Source organism: Pristiophorus japonicus, chromosome 5, assembly GCF_044704955.1.
Source record: "Pristiophorus japonicus isolate sPriJap1 chromosome 5, sPriJap1.hap1, whole genome shotgun sequence".
Classification (NCBI taxonomy): domain Eukaryota; kingdom Metazoa; phylum Chordata; class Chondrichthyes; family Pristiophoridae; genus Pristiophorus; species Pristiophorus japonicus.
In genome coordinates, this window is record NC_091981.1 from 80,015,730 (window position 1) to 80,037,817 (window position 22,088).

A 22,088-nucleotide genomic window follows, 5' to 3' on the forward strand; every position below is an offset into this window, starting at 1 on the left:
ATAAAGAAACCATTTCTAATATTAATCAAGTCGGAGTTTAAGAAATTAATTCAATTTCTTCTTTTGAAGTGAAAGCAGCCAGAATATCAATGATTCCATCCACTAGCTTCAAAGAATCATATCTGCAAATCACCTATTTTACCTATTGTACATTTCCACATAATACTGTGACACTTGATATTTGAAGGTACATAGAGCATTTGAAGCACTTAGCCAACAGGCAGGTTGCTTTTTATCTCCTCTAAACACCTGCTCATTTTCTACTTGCCTCTGTATACTATGGGCTGGAAATTTGGTGATTTTGCGACCAGGGTTTTGGTGCTATTTCACCATTTCTGGCAGAAAATTCGGTGATGTTTTGTGGCGGTGGTTTTCAAATACCGCTGGAGAGAGGACCGCCGCCTTGCAAGACTCGAAATATTGCTTTCGCCAAAAATTTAGCTGAGCGCATCCGTATTTTGCACGAAAAATACCGACAGGGAAAAACCTGTCGTAGCAGGCCTGCCAGCAGCGGAAAGTATAAAGACCTGCAAAAAGGTCAGTTAAAGTTTTTATTTTTTAATTCTTTTGCAGCGATTTGAGAGATAAATGTCTTGTAAATGTTTTGTGAATTTTTCATTTCCAATTTATTTTTTAGGTGTTTTTCCGCCCTCCCAAGGCCCAACTTGCAGCGGTATCGGCCTCGGACTAAAGTTGGCGAGGATCAAATTTCCAGCCCCCAGTGATTAGATTAATTACAGCATACGGAGGAGGTTGAGCATTCTTAATTCTAGATAACGAAGCAGCATTATTTTACAGATTACTGGCTGGATCGGCAGAGCTGGAGATTTGAGTGGAGTGAGTGGTCAGGGATGTAGGGAAATAAAAGACTTATAGTAACGTAGTAAATAATCCAAGGGAAGTGAGAAAGTAAACTGGAAAATTTATGGTTGAGGCATAATGAGGGGGAAGATCAGAGACCATCGTGGATGAAAGGGAGAACAAATCAATTGTTATTATTTGCAAGATTATCTCAGATTACATAGAATACACAGAAATTACGACACGGAAACAGGCTATTCGGCTCCACCAGTCCATGTCAGATTTATCCTCCACACAAACAAATAGTTCAAATCACATTTACCCACCCTATTCTCATATCCCTTCATCAACCTATTTCCCTCAGCATTCAGATTTCCCCAGTTTACCTCTAACCCTTGTATCAGCATCTACTGCCCTGGACAAAATTACCCCCCCCCCAGCTTCCTTCCCAACACATAATTTAAATTGCAACTTTCTCTCCTCTGGCTCTTCATGAGATTGTTGTTCCTGTCAACTTACTCAAAGACTCGCACTGTCTAGCTCTTGTGCTGCTACTGCTCAGCATCTGTTTTTCACCTTCGTGAAGGGCCTTGTGACATTTATGACATTAAAAACACTATGGCCTGTATTTTGCAGTCAGCCATGTAGGAATGGCGCTTTCCATCACTACTCTGACAGCTGCCCGGAGAGTTTTTGCAGGCTTTTGAGCGTAGACTTGCTGTCGTCGGGCATCTGATCTAATGTGGTGGCCTCTACAAGGGTTCTGTGGCGTGTCTAGAGCAGGGAAAAGTAACAGCGAGGCTCTTCAACCAATCGGATTGAAGAATTCTCACTGAGACACGCAGATCCCGATACTGACTGGGGCGGGTTGCGTAAGCATGTGGGGGAGGAGTTTTGATCGGGAAACCCGGAAGTCCAGTTTTCCCCGCAAGCTGTGGAACATGTGTCTTTTTTAAAAAAAACAGGATCTCCGCCTGGAAGTCAGCCTGATTGACATCCTGTCGGATGGGGAACACTCTCGTGGTCGCAGGAGCTGATACGGAGCCTGCTGCTACATTAGTGGAAGCGTGGGGATTTGAACCCTGAGGGATGGTTTTTGGATGGGGGGGGCGCGGGGGGCGATGGTAGGGAAGGTGGTGAACTGGGGGGCCGGGGAGAAGCACTCCTGCTCCTCCTGCCCCACAAGCAGTGCTGTAAAGGCACTTACCTTTTCCATGAAGCAGTCCTCGCTTCCCTTTAGCTGCCGGGTTAAACCTGGAAGACAAGTTAAATCTGAGGCACATAGCCTCACCTTAATATTTAAATGGAGTTGGTCACCTGCCCCCGTCCCACCTTCGTTAAACTCGGAATTGGGCGGGTTGGAGGCGGTTTGAGATTAATACATTTTTTACATCTCACTCGACTCCAACCCACCCATTTTTGGGGGTTAAACTTACATCCGCAGAGTCTAAACCAGGAAGTATGAACTTGGAAATAAAAATATATTTCAATCATGTACAGAAAGCAAAATAAAAATTGGGTAAGGAAGATGAGATTAAGAGAGAGATAAAAGAGACACAGCAATAGCAAAAAAAAATATTTTAATGAATTAAAAAAAAAATCTCCAACACTAATTTAATTCTCACTAATAACTACACTTGTAAAATTAAATTTTCAGGACCAGAGAAGTTGTTTGGCAATAATTATTACTTATGCCATTAAAAATTCACTTACTCCTGAATGCACCAGTACAAACTTTTTCTGCGGTGTTTAGTAGTTAACTGGTGGGTAAGTACCGCAACTTAACAGATACGGCATTGAAATAAATGTGAAGTATGGAAGATCTCCACAAGACTGAGTACTATGAGCTAAAACTGATGGTACTGCGGGTAATGTACTGACGTGGATAGAGAACTGGTTGGCAGACAGGAAGCAGAGAGTCGGGATAAATGGGTCCTTTTCAGAATGGCAGGCAGTAACTAGTGGAGTGCCGCAGGGCTCAGTGCTGGGATCTCAGCTCTTTACAATATACATTAACGATTTAGATGAAGGAATTGAGTGTAATATCTCCAAGTTTGCGGATGACACTAAACTGGGGGGCGGTGTGAGCTGTGAGGAGGATGCTAAGAGGCTGCAGGGTGACTTGGACAGGTTAGGTGAGTGGGCAAATGCATGGCAGATGCAGTATAATGTGGATAAATGCGAGGTTATCCATTTTGGGGGCAAAACACAAAGGCAGAATATTATCTGGATGGCGGCAGATTAGGAAAAGGGGAGGTGCATCGAGACCTGGGTGTCATGGTTCATCAGTCACTGAAAGTGGGCATGCAGGTACAGCAGGCGGTGAAGAAGGCAAATGGTGTGTTGGCCTTCATAGCTAGGAGATTTGAGTATAGGAGCAGGGAGATCTTACTGCAGTTGTACAGGGCCTTAATGAAGCCTCACCTGGAATATTGTGTTCAGTTTTAGTCTCCTAATCTGAGGAAGGACGTTCTTGCTATTGAGGGAGTGCAGCGAAGGTTCACCAGACTAATTCCAGGGATGTCTGGACTGTCATATGAGAAGAGACTGGATCAACTGGGCCTTTATTCACTGGAGTTTAGAAGGATGAGAGGGGTTCTCATAGAAATGTATAAGATTCTGACGGGACTGGACAGGTTAGATGCGGGAAGAATGTCCCCGATGTTGGGAAAGTCCAGAGCCAGGAGACATAGTCTTAGAATAAAGGCCATTTAGGACTGAGATGAGGAGAAACTTCTTCACTCAGAGAGTTGATAACCTATGGAATTTCCTGCCGCAGAGAGTTGTTGATGCCAGTTCATTGGATATATTCAAGAGGGAGTTAGATATGGCCCTTACGACTAAAGGGATCAATGGGTATGGAGAGAAAGCAGGAAAGGGGTACTGAGGGAATGATCAGCCATGATCTTACTGAATGGCGGTGCAGTTTCGAAGGGCCGAATGGCCTACTCCTGTACCTATTTTCTATGATTCTATGACCTAGTCTCTTTAATACAACTCCAGAGTGCCCAAGCAGCATGGCAGGCAACCTTTTATACTCCCTTGCACGAGGTGTGCAGGTGACCCTTGGGCCTCCAACACTTGCACCCTCTGGTGGCAAGTCTTACACAGTTACAATGTTTACATACATAACATCACTCCCCCACCCCTCCCGAAAGTCTTTGATACAAGTTATTTACAAGTTGAGACAATCCGGGGCCCTACGCTCCCTGGTTGATCATCTGAGTTCAAACTCTGGCATGGGTGAGTTGGTCGGACCATTGCTGCACTGCGACGCGGCTGGTCTGACAGGACTGTTGGGAATGGTGGGTTCATCCTCTTGATTGACCGCGAGGTCGATTGCTGGTTGGGTGTGTGTTGGTGGATGATGGTGATGTCCTCTTCAGGTTGTTCCTGGTTGTCGGTGAACCGCAGTTCGGTCTGATCCAAATGCTTTCTGCACGTTTATCCATTCAATAGTTTGACTACAAACACACTATTCTCTCCTTGGCTTAGACAGTGCCAGCAACCCATTTAGGACCATGACCGTAATTCAGGACAAACACAGGGTCGTTAATATCAATGTCACGTGTTACAGCCGCACGTTCGTGGTACATGTTTTGCCGGTGATGCTGATCATTTAGATCCGGGTGGACTCGGGAGAGCCTGGTTTTGAGTGCTCTCTTCATTAACAATTCTGCAGGGAGAATCCCAGTGAGCGAGTGAGGTCGCGTCCGGTAGCTGAGCAGAACCCGAGATAAGCGGGTCTGCAAGGAGCCTTCCAACACGCATTTCAAGTTCTGCTTGATAGTTTGGACTGCCCGTTCCACTTGGCCGTTGGATGAGGGCTTAAACGGGGCAGACCTGACATGCTTGATGCCATTGCGGGTCATAAACTCGCTGAATTCCAAGCTGGTGAAACATGGTCCATTGTCACTGACAAGGACGTCGGGCAAGCCGTGGGTGGTGACCATAGCCCGAAGGCTTTCAATGGTGGCAGTGGATGTGCTGGATGACATGATTACGCATTCAATCCATTTAGAGTGAGGGTCCACTACAACTAAAAACATTTTTCTGAGAAAGGGGTCAGCAAAATCTACGTGGACCCTGGACCACGGTTTGGAGGGCCATGACCACAGACTCAATGGAGCCTCCCTTGGTGCATTGCTCAGTTGTAAGTACGTGTTGCACTGGTGTACGCATGACTACAAGTCCGAGTCAATACCGGGCCACCAAACATGTGACCTGGCTATAGCCTTCAACATGACTATGCCTGGGTTGGTATTGTGTAGGTCGCGTATAAATGTTTCCCTGCCTTTTTTTGGCAAAACCACGCTATTACCCCATAAGAGACAATCCGACATTTCTTTGCGTCGGTCGGCTGGAAACGGTCGACCAGCTCCCATTGAGGACGCAATTTTTTTTACAAGTGATAGCACAGGATCCTGGCTGGTCCAGGTCCTGATCTGGCGAGCAGTGACAGGTGACCACTTGTTCTCAAAAGCATTCATGACCAGAAGCAAGTCTGCGGGCTGCACCATTTCCACCCCGGTATGGACAATGGTAGCCGACTGATGGCATAAGCACTGTTCTCCGTGCCTGGTCTGTGGCGGATAACATAGTCATAGGCGGACAATGTTAGTGCCCATCTTTGGATGCGGGACGAAGCATTGGTGTTTATACCTTTGCTTTCTGAAAACAGCAAAATGAGCGGCTTGTGGTCGATTTGAAGCTCAAAGGTATTGGTGCATTTTCCTAACCCCATATACACATGCTAACGCCTCTTTCTCGACCGTAGTGTAGGCTCTTTCAGCCTTAGACAGACCTCTAGATGCGTATGCAACGGGTTGAAGTTTGCCCGACACATTGCTTTGCTGTAACACACAGCCCACCCCGTACGAAGATGTATCACAAGCTAGCCCTAATTGTTTACACGGGTCATACAAGTAACTTATTAGAACAAAGTAGGTTTCTGGCCTTCTCAAAGGCTGTCTCTTGAAATTTACCTCAAACCCAGTCGTCACCCTTACATAGAACATGTGCAACGGTTCCAGCAAATTGCTTAACCCGGGTAGAAAGTTACCAAAATAGTTGAGGAGTCCCAGGAACGAACGCAACTCCGACACATTCTGTGATCTGGGTGCATTCTTGATGGCCTCTGTCTTTGAGTCCGTGGGTCTGGTGCCGATTGCCGCAATCTTTCTCCCCAAAAATTCGACCTCTAGCGCCAGGAAAACACACTTGGAGCGTTTCAACCTGAGTCTCACTCTGTCTAGTCGACTTAGAACCTCTTCCAGGTTGTGCAGGTGTTCGGTGATGTCACGACCGATGATCAGGATATCGTCTTGAAACACAACGGTGTGCGGAACCGATTTCAGCAGATTCTCCAGGTTCCTCTGGAAGATGGCAGCAGCCGAGCGAATCCCAAAAGAGCACCTGTGGTATATAAACAGTTCTTTGTGTGTGTTGATGCACGTCAATCTTTTCGAAGATTCAGCCAGCTCCTGTGTCATACAGCCGGAGATTAGGTCCAACTTGGTGAACGACTTCCCCACTGCTAACGTTGCGAACAGGTCATCCGCCTTGGGTAGCGGGTACTGGTCCTGTAACGAGACTCTGTTGATTGTTACCTTGTAGTCTCCGCAGATTCTGACCATGCCATCGCTTTTCAACACCGGAACAATCGGACCGGCCCACTCGTTGAACTCGACTGGCGATATGATTCCCTCTTGTTTAAGTCTGTCCAGTTCGATCTTGAGTTTCTTCCTTGTCATATATGGAACCGCTCGAGCCTTGTGATGAACGGGCCTTGCATCGGGAAGAAGATGAATCTGCACCTTGGCGCCTGTGAAAGTTGCCGATGCCTGGTTCGTATAGCGACGGAAACCTGCTCAGCATTTGGGCACACAAGGCATCATCCACTCAAGATAGTGCTTTGATGTCGTCCCAGTTCCATCGAATCTTTCCCGGCCAGTTTCTGCCGAACAGCATTGGGCCATCACCTGGTACAATCCACAGTGATAAATCATGCACAGCTCCATCGTAAGATACCTTAACTGCCGCACTGCCAACGACTGGTATGAGTTCTTTGATGTAGGTGCGCAGCTTTGTCTGAATCAGGCTCAGCCTTTGTGCCTTGTTGCCCCACAGTTTCTCAAAAGCCTTCTGACTGACTCGGTCCCGTGTCCAGCTCCAGTGATACCGGAATACTGTTCAATTTGACTTTCAGCATAATAGGAGGGTTCTTGGGTGTGAAGGTGTGTACCCCATACACTTCTTCCTCGGGTTGAGTTGCCTCTCTTGTTTGTTCTGCTTGATCCGCGCCGGATCGATCATCCTCTGCCGACTCTGCCACGTGGTGAGTCGCAGCACTCTTGCGCATTCGCTGGAGGTGCCCCATTGTTTCGCAGCATTTGCACACATCGTGCTTGAATCGACATTGATGGGCTCGATGATTATCCCCGCAGCGCCAACATGGTGCTAATGGATTTGCATTCACGCCCGATGGCGGACTCTGAGTCATCCTAGGTCTTGCAGCTGCAGACGTGTAATCCCTGCCATATGCAGTTCTGCCTGCTAGCGATGTTATTTTATGCACAGTACTTGCCGGTGAGCTTCGATGCTGAGAAGATATCTGTCTGGTATTATCGCTCGTGGATATGAAAGCCTGGGCTATCGTGATGGCCTTGCTCAGGTCTAGGGATTCGGCGGACAGCAGCTTGCAAAGATTGACCTCGTGGCCGATGCCAAGCACAAAAAAAGCATTTCCCCCAAAAATCGAGCCAATTCGCAAGTTCCCGCAAGGCATCTCAGGTCGGCGACATAACTCCCCACGTCCTGGCCCTTGGAGCGGTGGTGCGTGTAGAAGCGATACCTGGCCATTAAGACGCTCTCCTTTGGCTTAAGGTGGTTCCGAACCAGCGTACACAACTCTGTGTATGTCTTCTCCGTTGGTTTCTCCGGTACTAGCAGATTCTTGATGAGGCCATATATTGTGGACTCACACACTGAGGAGAATCGCCCTGGGCTTGACCACTGTATCGTCCCCATCCAGCTCGTTGGCCACGAAGTACTGGTTGAGACATTTAACAAAGGCTTCCCAATCATCACCCTCTACAAATCTCTCTAAAATACCAACGGCAGCCATGACCACGTGAAAGTTTGTAATCTGTTACTCGTCGCCAATTGTTAAGTATGGAAGAACTCCACAAGACTGAGCACTGTGAGCTAAAACTGATGTGATCGTAGTCTCTTTAATACAACTCCAGATGCCTGAGCAGCATGGCAGACAACCTTTTATACTCCCTTGCACGAGGTGTGCAGGTGACCCTTGGGCCTCCAGCAGTTCCGCCCTCTGGTGGCAAGTCTTACACAGTCACAATGTTTACATACATAACAGCATCTATTGGCGATATTCTGTTATAGCGCAGCTTGTGGAGGAGTGGGGTATCTCTGACAGCAACTTCCAGATTTTCATGTTTAAATGCGCATGTGCGGATGTCAGAAATTGCTGCCCAATTTACTCTGTAATAACGGTGAATGCTGATAGCTTCACTATCATTGCAAAATCCAGGCCTATGTAAATGCACATCATTATTATTACATCCTAGGGTTCTAATACTGCCTTCGGAGTGTTTTTTTTAGTCATTCTGAGGATCTGGGCTTCTCTGGCAAGGCTGGCATTTACTTCCAATGCCTAGTTGCCCTGAGCAGGTGGTGGGGGGTCTTCTTCAGAGAATCATAGAAAGTTACGGCACGGAGGAGACAATTCAGTCCATCGTGTCTGTGCCGGCTGAAAGAAAGCTATCTAGCCGAATCCCACTTTCCAGCTCCTGGTTCGTAGCCATGTAGGTTACAGTACTTCAAGTGCATATCCAAGTACTTTTTAAATGTGATGAGGGTTTCTAACTCTACCACCTTTTCAGACAGTGAGTTCCAGACCCCCACCACCCTCTGGGTGAAAAATGTTTCCTCAACTCCCCTCTAATCCTTCTACCGTAACTCTATGCCCCCGGTTATTGACCTCACTGCTCAGGGAAATAGGTCTTTCCGATAGACTCTATCTAGGTCCCTCATAATTTTATACACCTCAATTAATTCTCTCCTCTGCTCCCTCTGTTCCAAAGAAAACAACCCCAACCTGTCCAATCTTTCCTCATAGCTAAAATTCTCCAGTCCAGGCAACATCCTCACAAATCTCCTCTGTACCCTCTCTAGTGCAATCACATCTTTCTTGTAATGTGGTGACCAGAACTGCATGCAGTACTCTAGCTGTGGCCTAACTAGTGTTTTATGCAGTTCAAGCATAACCTCCCTGCTCTTGTCTTCTATGCCTCGGATAATAAAGGCAAGTATTCCGTATGCCTTCTTAGCCACCTTATCTACCTGGCCTGCTACCTTCAGGGATCTGTGGACATGAACCTTTGTTCCTCTACACTTCTCAGTGTCCTACCATTTAATGTGTATTCCCTTGCCTCGTTAACCCTCCCCAAATGCATTACCTCACATTTCTCCGGATTGAATTCTATTTGCCACCTATCTGCCCACGTGACCAGTCCATTGATATCTTCCCGCAGTCTATAACCATCTTCCTCACTATCAACCACATGGCTAATTGTCGTATTATCTGCAAACTTCTTAATCATGGCTCTTACATTGAAGTCTAAATCATTGATATATACCACAAAATCAAGTTATCTACATCTGAGCCCTGCGGAAACCCACTGGAAACAATCTTCCAGTCGAACACTACTCTTTGCTTCCTGCCACGGAGTCAATTTTGGATCCAACTTGCCGCTTTTCCTTGGATCCCATGGGCTTTTACTTTTCTGACCAGTCTGCCATGTGGGACCTTGTCAAAAGCCTTGCTAAAATCCATGTAGACCACATCAAACGCACGACTCTCATCAATCCTCCTTGTTACCTCCTCAAAACAGTCACTCAAGTTAGTCAGACATGACTTTCCCTTAACAAATCTATGCTGACTGTCCTTGATTAATCCGTGCCTTTCTAAATGACGATTAATACTGTCCCTCAGAATTTTTTCCAATAATTTGTCACCACCGACATTAGGCTGACTGGCCTGTAATTACTCGTGAACTCAGAGACGAGTGTGCTACCAACTGAGCCACTGGTTGACACTCAAAAATAGGCAATGGACGTTGTCATTAATTCAGATAAACACTGAGGATGTAAAACTTCAGTAACTGCAAAAGTCAATAACTAGTCAGTAACTTATGGGATACTCTGGAACAAGCTATTAAACAGCCTTTTGTAATGTTGTCTCCTAAGAAACTAATAACACATGCCATAGAGCCCTTAGGGAGAATAATTTAGATCAATTGGATTATTACATTATCAAGACAATAAAAAAGCTCAGAAATCTCACCTAGAACTCGCAGGATTGCAGAAGAGGAGGCTGATCCCACATCATTTACGGCTACACACGTGTAAGTGCCATCATCGTCAGTGGTCACATTGAGTATTTTAAGTGTAGCTTCACCAGAATCACTGCAACCACCATCACATAAGAAAATGATCACATTAGTTGTGAAACTATCCCGAAAACCAGCAACATACTTTCTCGTAACAGAAGATTTGTCCTTTACCTGTACATAATGTTGTAATGGCCATCATTGCTTAAAATGCTGTGGTCTGGGGCCTTCCATGTTATTGCAGCTTTGGGACGACCACAGACTTTGCATTTCAGTGTAACTGTCTCCCCTGTCTCACAGGTCACATCAGTCAGTGGGTTGATGAACTCAGGGGGAACTGGGGGAAAAAATAATTTGCAGAATTAATTAGTAAATATGTAATACATGAAAAGCTGCAAGGAAAACATGAAGTACTTTACAATATAATCCTATTCCAACTGAGACATATGACTGTTGCATAGATGGCACACTCACTTTCATATGAATAAGGTTAAGTATTTACAAACCAGTAACGTTACAACCAGCTACATTTTTTCAATTAACCGGGATAGTATTACAAGAATTTGCTTGACATTTTATAGGCTTTTATAATTCTATGCCATGACTCTCCTGCCGAAAAAAATGTGAGTGTCCCATGGCAGGAAAGGACAAAAGTTAAAGCAATGGGCAGCACAGAGCTGACATGACATAAGGAATGGGCAAAATTAGGCTGAAATTGACAATAAACCAGATGAGAGTTTCCACTGCACACCATTGCCTCTGAACTGTCTGACCCAGAGATGAGGTTATGACAGAAACAAGTCAAAGTGAAGATTTATTTTGCTAACTAGAGCCTGAATTTAAGATCTACCCAATCTTGATGAGTGCAAACAAGGTAATAAGTGTATCCAAGTGTAGCGATTCCCAGTCTCCTGTTAGAGATTCCTTATCGGTACGCAATTCTGATACATTACTGCAGAATATTATATAGCAAGACCAAAAAAGAACTTAAACGTTTGGCCCAAACTACGCCGTCCAATTGAAAATAGCTAGGGGCCAAAATTGCCCCCTGACTAAGATTAGGCGCACTTAGCGATATTTAAGATTTTTCTCCGCCCCAATCTGCTGAGGGACGGAAGTGCCCTTCGGTCGGGTCAGGCTCTCCAACGAGCTGTCAGCGTCGCACTGATGACGTCAGCGCAACGCTGACGTGCCACATCGCGCTGCTGCGTCATAATGTCCCTTCCCTTCAGTTAAGGTGGGGGGGGGGGGAGGCGCGGCGCGAGCTCTGCAAGAAGTTTCGTTAGGGCCCACTAGGCCACCAGGGAGGATTTTGGCCTGGACAGCAGCCTGGAACCCAAGAGGGGGTGCAGGGCTGCCTGTTGGTGGTCCGGTCGAACCCATGGTCACCATTGTCGCCTTGGCAGTGCGCCCTCCCCAGCGCACACAATTTCCCGCAGGGGAAAGCTGTCAGTGGCATCGGCCGATGGCGGTGCAGCTTCTACGGGGCAATTTCCCACTGGGGTCAGTAAGGGGGTCACTGCCAGTTGGTGTGGGGTTGGCGCGTGCCCGACAGGGTGGGCAGCATGGGCGGCACAGAAACCTGTTCCTGCCGCTCACGGCCTGGGGGCAATTTCAGATGGGTTGGCCCATCCGCCTGCCCTCGGAGGCGGTAATGGAACTTAAAGAGGGGTGGACTTTCAACCCCCTAATATAGTGGGCACAGAGCTTGAAGACATAGCTGTGTGAAATGCAAACAGAGTGGTAGCTGAAAATTTGATGATAGTGGGAATTTGGTGGAGAGGAGGAAGGTGGTTTCTCACACCCAACTCAAAAGGAATGCAGCTGCAGAACCCAAGAATTCTAAGGTAAGTATCTAGTTTAAGTTATTTGTGTTTAGCATCTCAGTGGTTCTTGTTAAGCTTGAGTAAATAATTTAGGGCTAGACTTTCCACTTCACTGTCTATCGCCCAAAAAATGGCCTTACTGATCGCTGGGACATAGCCCAGTTTTTAGATATTGATTTTCTACTCGGCGATAGGCCAGCGATGTGAAATGGGCGATGCGAAAGAGCGGCGATGTGACGTTCGCCCACCGAACGGCCAGCGATGAAGGAAGGCCAAAGCTTCCCCAGCAACGGCCTACTACGCATGCGATTAAAAACATTTTTTTTTTTTACTTGACTGGTTTTCCCGCGTTTCGGGAGGTCAGGGGTTACCCACACAAAGCACAGGGAGGGGCAGAGAGAGAGAGAGAGAGGATAGAGAGAGAGGAGGAAGGCAGTGACAGAGAAAGAGTTTAATTAAGTGGTTGAATTGTGAAAGAGTTTAAATAAGTGCTTTAATTGTAAACACTTTGCAATATTTAAATGTTTTTTTGTGAACACTTTACAATATTTCAAAACATTTTTTAAGTATGTCGGATTTGTATCATGATGCTGAGGGGGTGAGGAAGAGGGCAAAGCCCTTTAGTGATGAGGCCAATGAGGCCCTAGTCAATCAGGTCCGCGTAACTCCCACAGGGTACTGATCTTCTCGGGAGGGGCGGGGGGAGTGGGACCATGGCTAGATCGCCAGGCTGATTGGCCTCCCCGAGGTCCTCACTAGCCTCCTCTTCCACCTCCTCCTCCGCCTCTTGCTCCTCGCCGGTTGGCTCTTCTGTCTTCCCTCCTTCTGGAGATGGACCTGCAACCCCATCTGGCATTAGTTGTCCTCTCCTTATAGCTAGGTTATGCAGCATGCAACACACCACAATAAACTCAGCGACCTGGTCAGGGTGGTACTGTAGGCTGCCACCAGAGTGGTCCAGGCATCTGAAGCGCTGCTTTCGGACTCCAATTGTCTTTTCGACGATGTTGCGTATTGCTATGTGGTTTTCATTGTAACGTTTCTCTGCTTCAGTGACGGGATTACGCAGTGGAGTCATCAGACAGCTGGCAAGGCCATATACCTTATCCCCCAACATCCAACTGTGACCTTCTGGCTGATTGGCAAACAGGTCAGGGATAGCACTCTCACGTAGGTTGTGTGCATCATCGATGCTGCCAGGAAATATAGCATTTACTGTCATGATTATTTGGTTGTGGTTGACAGCCAGCTGCACATTCAGGGAGTGGAATCCCTTTCTGTTGGGAAACACCTCCACGTTCTGTAAAGGGGCTTTCAGGGCAATGTGCATGCAGTCTATTGCTCCCTGCACTTTGGGGAAGTTTGCTATTCTCGAGAAACCCAAAGCCCTCCCGGTCTGTGCCTCCCTGGTCATAGGGAAGCTTATAAAGTCCATCCCGCGAGCGTAAAGGGCTTCAGTCACCTGCCGAACGGAGCAGTGTGTGGCATGCTGAGAGATATGACAGATGTCACCAGCTGAAACCTGAAAGGATCCCGACGCGTAGAAAGACAGTGCCGCAGTAACCTTCACCTCAACGGGCAGTGTGGTTCTGATGGTGCTGGAAGGCTGCAGATCCCCCTTGATGAGCTGGCAAATCTCATCGATGACCTCCTTCCGGAAGCGCAGCCTCCTAAGACTCGCTTTTTAAGACAAGTTGAGTTAAGATTGCGTTTCTTTGTACCTTCGTTGGCTGTACCCTCGCCTCCTCTGTCTCCTCTGTTTCTGTCGACGCATTACTTTGCCACCTCTTCGATTGATCCTTTCAGAAACCAGTGTGCGAGCAGTTACGAGTAATGGCACAGAAAGTATAGGCCCCATCACTATCAATAATTATTTTCACTTGCTATAAATGCACTTTTCGGTAAAAAATGCCTAATCTACTAAGCTAATATTAGTACAATTAAATATAAGTATAAATCTGAGTGTATCTATCCATAAAAGACCCTTAAATAACTCACAAATATCTTAGCTCGATTTTTTTTAGCTGCCTCCTCCCTTCCTCCGAAATTCAAAATGGTTCCATAGTGCCCAGTTCGGTCAGGAAAGCCCGGAAAAGCAACTAATATACAGCGATGTTCTCGGCGAGTGATCAGCCCGGCAATGTGACGACGATGTGCCGGAAGTTCAAATCGGTGATGTGCGGGCGATCAGCTCGGCGAAGTGAGCCGAAACTTGGGGGCTTAATTTTCCGGCGATGTTGAGGCCTGAGTTTCCATTTTCTGCTCAAAATGGGCGATAGACATCTGTTTTGGGCGATATATGGGCGATGTATGGGTGATGTGAGGTGGAAAGTCTAGCCCTAAGTCTTTGGTTAGCTCACTTTGAGAAGTGAATAGAAAAATAGCAATATATAAGAAAGAGAAAAGACTTGCATTTATATAGTCTTTCACAACTTCAGGACGTCTCAAAGCACTTTACAGCCAATGAAATACTTTTGAAATGTAGGCGATAGCCAATTGTGTACAGCAAGCTCCCACAAACAGCAATGTGATAATGATCATATAATCTGTTTTAGTGATGTTGATTGAGGGATAAATATTGGTCAGGACACTGGGGATAACTCCCCAGCTCTTCTTCGAAATAGTGCCATGGGATCTTTTATGTCCACCTAAGAGAGTAGACAGGGCCTTGGTTTAATGTCTCATCCAAAAGACGGCACCTCCAACAGTGCAGTACTCCCTCAGCACTGCGCTGGAGTGTCAGTCTAGCTTTTTGTGCTCAAGTCTCTGGAGCAGGACTTGAACCCATAACCATCTACTCAAAGGCGAAAATGCTACCCAATGAACCACTACTGACACCCAAGTTTAGGACTAGTTAACAACAATTATATAAATAATCACCTTGTATCTAAGGAGTTTATTTTAAATTTCTAATTAGAATGAAGGGACTTCTGAGACCCGTAGCTTGCAATTCCTGCGCCATTTGGGAACTTCAGGATGCTTTGTGTGTTCTGGAGGCCCATGTTTGCAGGAAACCTCATCAACAGCTCAAACTCATATTGAGGGTTTCTGTGCTTGAGGGGCAGCAGGATTCATTGCAGGGCACACGGCTGGCTGAATGTTTTCTGGATCGCAGGTTCCCGAAGGTGGTCACCTGAAAGCCAGACAGAATTCAGGGTGGCCACGCGGAAAGATCATCATCATCATAGGCGGTCCCTCGAAACGAGGATGACTTGCTTCCACGCCAAAGAAAGCATGAGTTCACAGGTGTTTCAATGAAGGATCTGAACTACATCCTGAAGGGTGGAAGATGCCTGTGCGTGAATTTTTTTAACGAGGGGTGGCCGTTGCACACCAGCCACCACACAGGCTTGACAGAGCTAGGTCTTGGTCCAGTGGCAAGGATTACCCAAGACAACTGGAGACCAGCTCTGCTGCACGGACCTAGTGCGTACACGTATCGCAGTGTGGGCTGGTCCGTGCTGCCCCTGGACCCCTGGCCCCGAACTCGCGCCTCCCCTGGGCCCTGATCACGTCCCTCTACAGTCTCTCACAGCTCCTTCGCCCCGACCTCGCTGCTCCTGCTGTATCTGCCCACGCTCCAATCACCGACCTGGATCTTGACGACGTCACTCTTCACAGTTGTCGCCCTCCTGCACCAGCTCGCGCTGTACCTTGCAGTGGCATGCCTCCACGCTGCCCATGGCCGCCACTCGCCGCTCCTTTTATGGCCCCGACCTGCAAAGGAACATCAGCGGCAGGTCTGGGCCATAAAAGGAGCGGTGGCGGAAAGATAGGAAGAGGAGGGCAGTGCATGAATCCTTCAGGAGTGTGGCACTCTCAAACTAACATTCAGCTCTGAATACTGGTGAGGGTGATGACACCTCGAAAGAGTGCAATCCTCAGCCTGGCACTGTCAGGCAAAGGACTGCACGGGGGGTACAGCAAAGTGTAGGAAGGAAGCAGAATTTTCATCATCGGTATGTATCCTGTCCAACGTGGAAAGAGGCATGACTGGACCTAGTCCTGGGGAATGAAGTAGGTCAAGTGGAGATTGTCACAGTCAGGGGGCACCTCGGGAATCATAGTGATCATAGCATTGTAAGGCTTAGATTAGTTATGGAGAAGGAGAAGGAGCAATCTAGAACAAAAATACTTAACTGGAGGAGGGCTAATTTCAGTGAATTGAGGAGGGCTCTGGCCTGTGTAAGTTAGAGTCAAAGACTGGCAGGCAGAAATGTAATGGAGCAATGGGTGACCTTTAAATAGGAGATGGTTTGGGTACAGTCTAGGTACACTTCCATAAGGGGGAAAGAGAGAGGGCAACCAAAGCCAGAGCTCTCTGGATGACAAAGGAGTTAGAAAGTAGGATGAAGCAGAAAAAGGGGGTGTATGACAGACATCAGCTTGATAATACAAGGGTGAAACAGGCGGAATATAAAATGTATAAAGGACAAGTTAAAAAGGAAATAAGGGGCAAAGAGACACTAAGAAAACAGATTGGCAGCTAACATAAAAGCAAATTGAAAGGCCTTCGATAGACATATTAACAGTAAAAGCGTTGTCAGGGGAATGGTGAGGGTGATTAGGAACCAAAATGGAGATTTATTGGTGGAGTGAGAGTACTTACCAAGGAAGTGGGACTTTGCCAAAGCTATGTTAAATGAGGAGATTGCCGGTTTACTGGATGAGATAAAAATAGATAAAGAGGAGGTACTAGGAAGGCTGGCGGTACTTAAAGTAGATAAGTCACCCGATCTAGATGGGATACATCCTAAGTTGCTGAGGGAAGTAAGGGCAGAAATTGTGGAGGCAATGGCCACAATCTTCCCATCCTCCTTAGATACGGGATGGGGCCAAAGGACTGGAGGATTACAAATGTTACAACATGTTCAAAACAGGGGAGAAGGATAAACCTGGCAATTACAGGTCAGTCAGTTTAATGTTGGTGGTGTTTTTAGAAACAATAATCCGGGAGAAAATTAACAGCCACTTGGACAAGAATGGACTAATAAAGGAGAGCCAGCACAGATTTGTGAAGGGAAAATCGTGTTTGACTAACCTGATTGAGTTTTTGGGTGAGGATAGATGAGGTAGTGCAGTTGATGTTATGTTTTTGGACTTTCAAAAGGCGTTTGATGAAGTGCCATTTATTAGTACCACGCTGCACCGCCATAGTTGATATTGACATCGCCGCCCTAAGCGAACCCCAGCAGGCAGGGGAAGGCCAGCTCAAGGAACAAGGTGGAGGTTACACCTTCTTCTGGAAAAGGAAGAACGCCGCCTCCACGGAGTCGGCTTTGCCATCAAAAACGAGCTGGTCGACCGCCTCAAAGACTCCCCCTGTGGGGCTAATGAAAGCCTCATGACTCTTCGACTCACCCTATCCCGGAACCAGTGCGCCATAGTCATCAGTGCGTACGCCCCAACACTCAATGCAACAGATGAGGCCAAAGAGGGTTTTTACTCCAACCTCAAAAAATCCCTGTTCTGCATCCCCACGGGCAACAAACTGATCCTCCTCGGTGACTTCAACGCCAGGGTCGGCAAGGACACAGTTCTCTGGGAGGGTGTGATTGGCAGAGAGGGGGTAGGGAAAGCCAACTCCAGTGGTACCCTACTCCAGACAAAATGTCTAGAACATGAACTCGTCATCATCAACACCTTGTTCCGCCAGAGGGAGAAATACAAGTCATCGTGGCAACACCCTTGCTCCAAACATTGGCATCTGCTCGACTATGTCATCGTCCGAGCCAGGGATCGCAAGGATGTGCGCATCACCTGTGCCATGACAGGAGCCGACGACTGTTGGACGGACCACCTAATCCGATCCATCATTGACATCAACATAGCCCCAAAGCGGAGGGAGCAACAGAAGCAGTGCTGTAAAAAGTCAATGCCGGGGCACTTAAGGACCCAGCTAAGAGAGCCTTATACAGTCAGCGCCTCACAGCTAACCTGGCATGCCTTGATGACCCCGAAATGCAGAATGCCCACAGCGCTTGGTCTGCCCTCCATAACCAGTGCTTGCAAAGAGACGTTCCGTCAGTCAACCAGGAAACACCAGGACTGGTTTGATGAGAATGATCAGAAGATCCAAGAGCTAATAGATCGCAAACGCAGGGCATTTCTGAATGCAAGCGCAGGGCATTCAGGCGCAGAGCCTGAAACAACAACCCAGCAAAGCAGCATTACAGACGGCTCAAGGCTGAGGTCCAATAAAAAACCTGGGACTTAAAGATCAAGTGGTGGATGGAGAAAGCACAGGAGATACAGCAGCTGGCTGACAGCCATGATGTGCGAGGATTCTTCATCACAGTCAAGGCAACCTACAGTCCAAACACCCAAGACCCCACCCCGTTCCTGACCAAGAACGGGAAAACAATCATCAAGGACACCGAGTCAGTCAGGGCCTGCTGGAATGAGCACTTCGAAGATCTCCTCAATTGAGACTCTGCCTTTGACTCGAGTGTTCTCGACTCCATCCCACAGCATGCTACCCGCCACCACCTCAGTAAGACTCCAACACTGCACGAGGTAGAAAAAGTCATAAGACAGCTTAAAAACAACAAGGCTACGGATACGGATCAAATCCCTGCTGAGACACTGAAGTATGGCGGAGAGACACGGTTGGCGCAAATACATGACCTCATCTCTCTCATTTGCAGGGAGGAGAGCATGCCGGGAGATCTCACAGATGCAGTGATCGTGACCATCTTTAAAAAAGGGGACAAGTCCGTTTGTGGCAACTACAGAGGAATCTCCCTGCTATCAGCCACCGGGAAAGTCGTCGCTAGAGTCTTTCTCGACCGTCTTCTCCCTGTAGCCGAGGAGCTCTCCCAGAGTCACATTGCAGATTTCATCCCCTATGGGGCACAACGGACATGATTTTTGCAGCGCGACAGCTGCAGGAAAAATGCAGGGAACAGCGCCAGCCCTTATACATGGCCGTCTTCGACCTTACAAAGGCCTTTGACACTGTCAATCACGAGGGTCTATGGAGCGTCCTTCTCTGTTTCGGATACCCCCAAACGTACGTCACCATACTCCGCTTGCTCCACGATGACATGCAGGCCGTGATCCTTACCAACGGATCCATCACAGACCCAATCCACGTCCAGACCGGGTCAAGCAGGGCTGCATCATCGCCCCAACCCTCTTCTCAATCTTCCTCGCTGCCATGTTCCACCTCACAGTCAACAAGCTCCCCGCTGGAGTGGAACTAAACTACAGAACCAGTGGGAACCTGTTCAACCTTCGCCATCTCCAGGCCAGGTCCAAGACCACCCCAACCTCTGTCGTCGAGCTACAATACGCGGACGATGCCTGCGTCTGCGCACATACAGAGGCTGAACTCCAGGACATAGTCGACGTATTTACTGAAGCGTACGAAAGCATGGGCCTTACGCTAAACATCAGTAAGACAAAGGTCCTCCACTAACCTGTCCTTACCGCACAGCACTGTTCCCCAGTCATCAAGATCCATGGTGTGGCCCTAGACAACGTGGGCCATTTTCCATATCTCGGGAGCCTCCTAATCAACAAGAGCAGGCATTGACGATGAGGTCCAACACCGCCTCCAATGCACCAGTGCAGCCTTCGGCCGCCTGAGGAAAAGAGTGTTTGAAGACCAAGCCATCAAAACTGCCACCAAGCTCATGGTCTACAGGGCTGTAGTAATACCCGCCCTCCGATATGGCTCAGAAACATGGACCATGTACAGTAGACACCTCAAGTCACTGGAGAAATACCATCAACGATGTCTCTGCAAGATCCTACAAATCCCCTGGGAGGACAGACGCACCAACGTTAGCGTCCTCGACCAGGCCAACATCCCCAGCATTGAAGCACTGACCACACTTGCTCAGCTCTGCTGGGCAGGCCACATAGTTCGCATGCCAGACACGAGACTCCCAAAGCAAGCGCTTTACTCGGAACTCCTTCACGGCAAACGAGCCAAAGGTGGGCAGCGGAAACGTTACAAGGACACCCTCAAAGCCTCCCTGATAAAGTGCAACATCCCCACTGACACCTGGGAGTCCCTGGCCAAAGACCGCCCTAACAGGAGGAAGTGCATCCTGGAGGGCGCTGAGCACCTTGAAACTCGTCACCGAGAGCAGGCAGCGGAAAGAGCGTGCGGCAAACCAGTCCCACCCACCCCTTCCCTCAACGACTATCTGTCCCACCTGTGACAGGGACTGTGGTTCTCGTATTGGTCTGTACAGCCACCTAAGAACTCATGTTACGAATGGAAGCAAGTCTTCCTCGATTCTGAGGGACTGCCTATAATAATGATAATGATGATGATGACGACGACATATTAGGCTTGTTAGCAAAATTGAAGCCTATGGGATAAAAGGGACAGCAGCAGCATGGATACAAAATTGGCTAATGGATAGAAAACAGAGTTGTGGTGAATGGCTGTTTTTCAGACAGGAGGGAGATACAAAGTGGAGTTCCCCAAGGTTCAGTACTAGGAACCTGTGCTGTTTGTGATATACGTCAATGACTTGGACTTCAGAGTACAGGGCACAATTTTGAAATTTGCAGACGACACAAAACTTGGAAGTGTAGTAAACACTGAGGAAGTTAGTAATATACTTCACAAGGCTGGTAGAATGGGCGGACACATTGCAGATGGAGTTCAACGCAGAAAAATGTGTGGTGTCACATTTTGGGAGGCAGAATGCTAAATGGTACAATTTTAAAGGGGGTGCAATGGCTGTTCTCAGGTGTGCAACTGTGGAAAAGCTCAGGAAAATTACATTGTAAAAGGGAAAGAAAATAATAGTGTATTGTGCTGAATCACTTCACTTCTACTCAGCAACACTCTGCATGTGGAATTGTTGACATGAATCCATGTCTTACAAATCCACAGCATATGGGAGCAGCAACCTGCTGTACAAAACCCCAACCTTTAAAAAAAAAAATGTTTATTTGTGCTTTATGAAGTGTGAGAAGTTATTTCAATAACTTACCATCATAGATATAATTAGGGTTCAGGAGCTGAAAAGAAAATGAGAATAATTTAATACATATAGTTGTACAATTTATTAATTTTTCATTCCTGAAGTTCTCTGCCTTTGCACAAACAGTTTTGAAATCTCCAAAGTTTTCTGAATTAACAGGACCTTTTATTATTAATCTTTATTGCAGTGTTTGCATTTCTCACACCTTTCACATTAATATCTGAAAAAATGTCAGTAATGTAATGGCCAGAATATGAATACCATAGACAACATTAGGTTAACAGTAAAATTCATTTTAAGCAAAATATTTGCTTTGGCATAACTTTTATTCATTACATAGTCGAATGGGAAACAATCTTGACAGTGGTTACTAGGTAGTCTCAGTCTTAAAAAGCCGACTCCTTATCCTGAGACTACACCTCCTAGTTCTAGACTCTCCAGACAACTGAGGGACACGATAACATAAGAACATAAGAATTAGGAACAGGAGTAGGCCATCTAGCCCGCTCCGCCATTCAACAAGATCATGGCTGATCTGGCCGTGGATTCAGCTCCACTTACCCGCCTGCTCCCCATATCCTTAATTCCCTTATTGGTTAAAAATCTACCTATCTGTGACTTGAATACATTCAATGAGCTAGCCTCAACTGCTTCTTTGGGCAGAGAATTCCACAGATTCACAACCCTCTGGGAGAAGAAATTCCTTCTCAACTGGGTTTTAAATTGGCTCCCCCGTATTTTGAGGCTGTGCCCCCTAGTTCTAGTTTCCCCGACCAGTGGAAACAACCTCTCTGCCTCTATCTTGTCTATCCCTTTCATTATTTTAAATGTTTCTATAAGATCACCCCTCATCCTTCTGAACTCCAACGAGTAAAGACCCAGTCTACTCAATCTATCATCATAAGGTAACCCCCTCATCTTCAGAATCAGCCTCGTGAATTGTCTCTGTACCCCCTCCAAAGCTAGTATATCCTTCCTTAAGTAAGGTGACCAAAACTGCATGCAGTACTACAGGTGCGGCCTCACCAATACCCTATACAGTTGCAGAAGGACCTCCCTACTTTTGTACTCCATCCCTCTCGCAATGAAGGCCAACATTC

General features: G+C 47.1%; 1 protein-coding gene across 3 annotated transcripts in view; it reads right to left on the reverse strand.

Annotated features, from left to right (window-relative positions):
• The window catches only part of LOC139264385 (triple functional domain protein), a 760,938-nt gene that overhangs the window by 39,780 nt on the left and 699,070 nt on the right, over window positions 1-22,088 (reverse strand). For all 3 annotated transcript variants that reach the window (XM_070880754.1, XM_070880753.1, XM_070880752.1), the window contains 3 exons: window positions 20,998-21,025; window positions 10,389-10,551; window positions 10,169-10,290 (listed from right to left, as the gene is read on the reverse strand). In XM_070880754.1, the coding sequence (XP_070736855.1) occupies window positions 10,169-10,290; window positions 10,389-10,551; window positions 20,998-21,025 (313 nt within the window). The remainder of the gene's footprint in view (window positions 1-10,168; window positions 10,291-10,388; window positions 10,552-20,997; window positions 21,026-22,088) is intronic.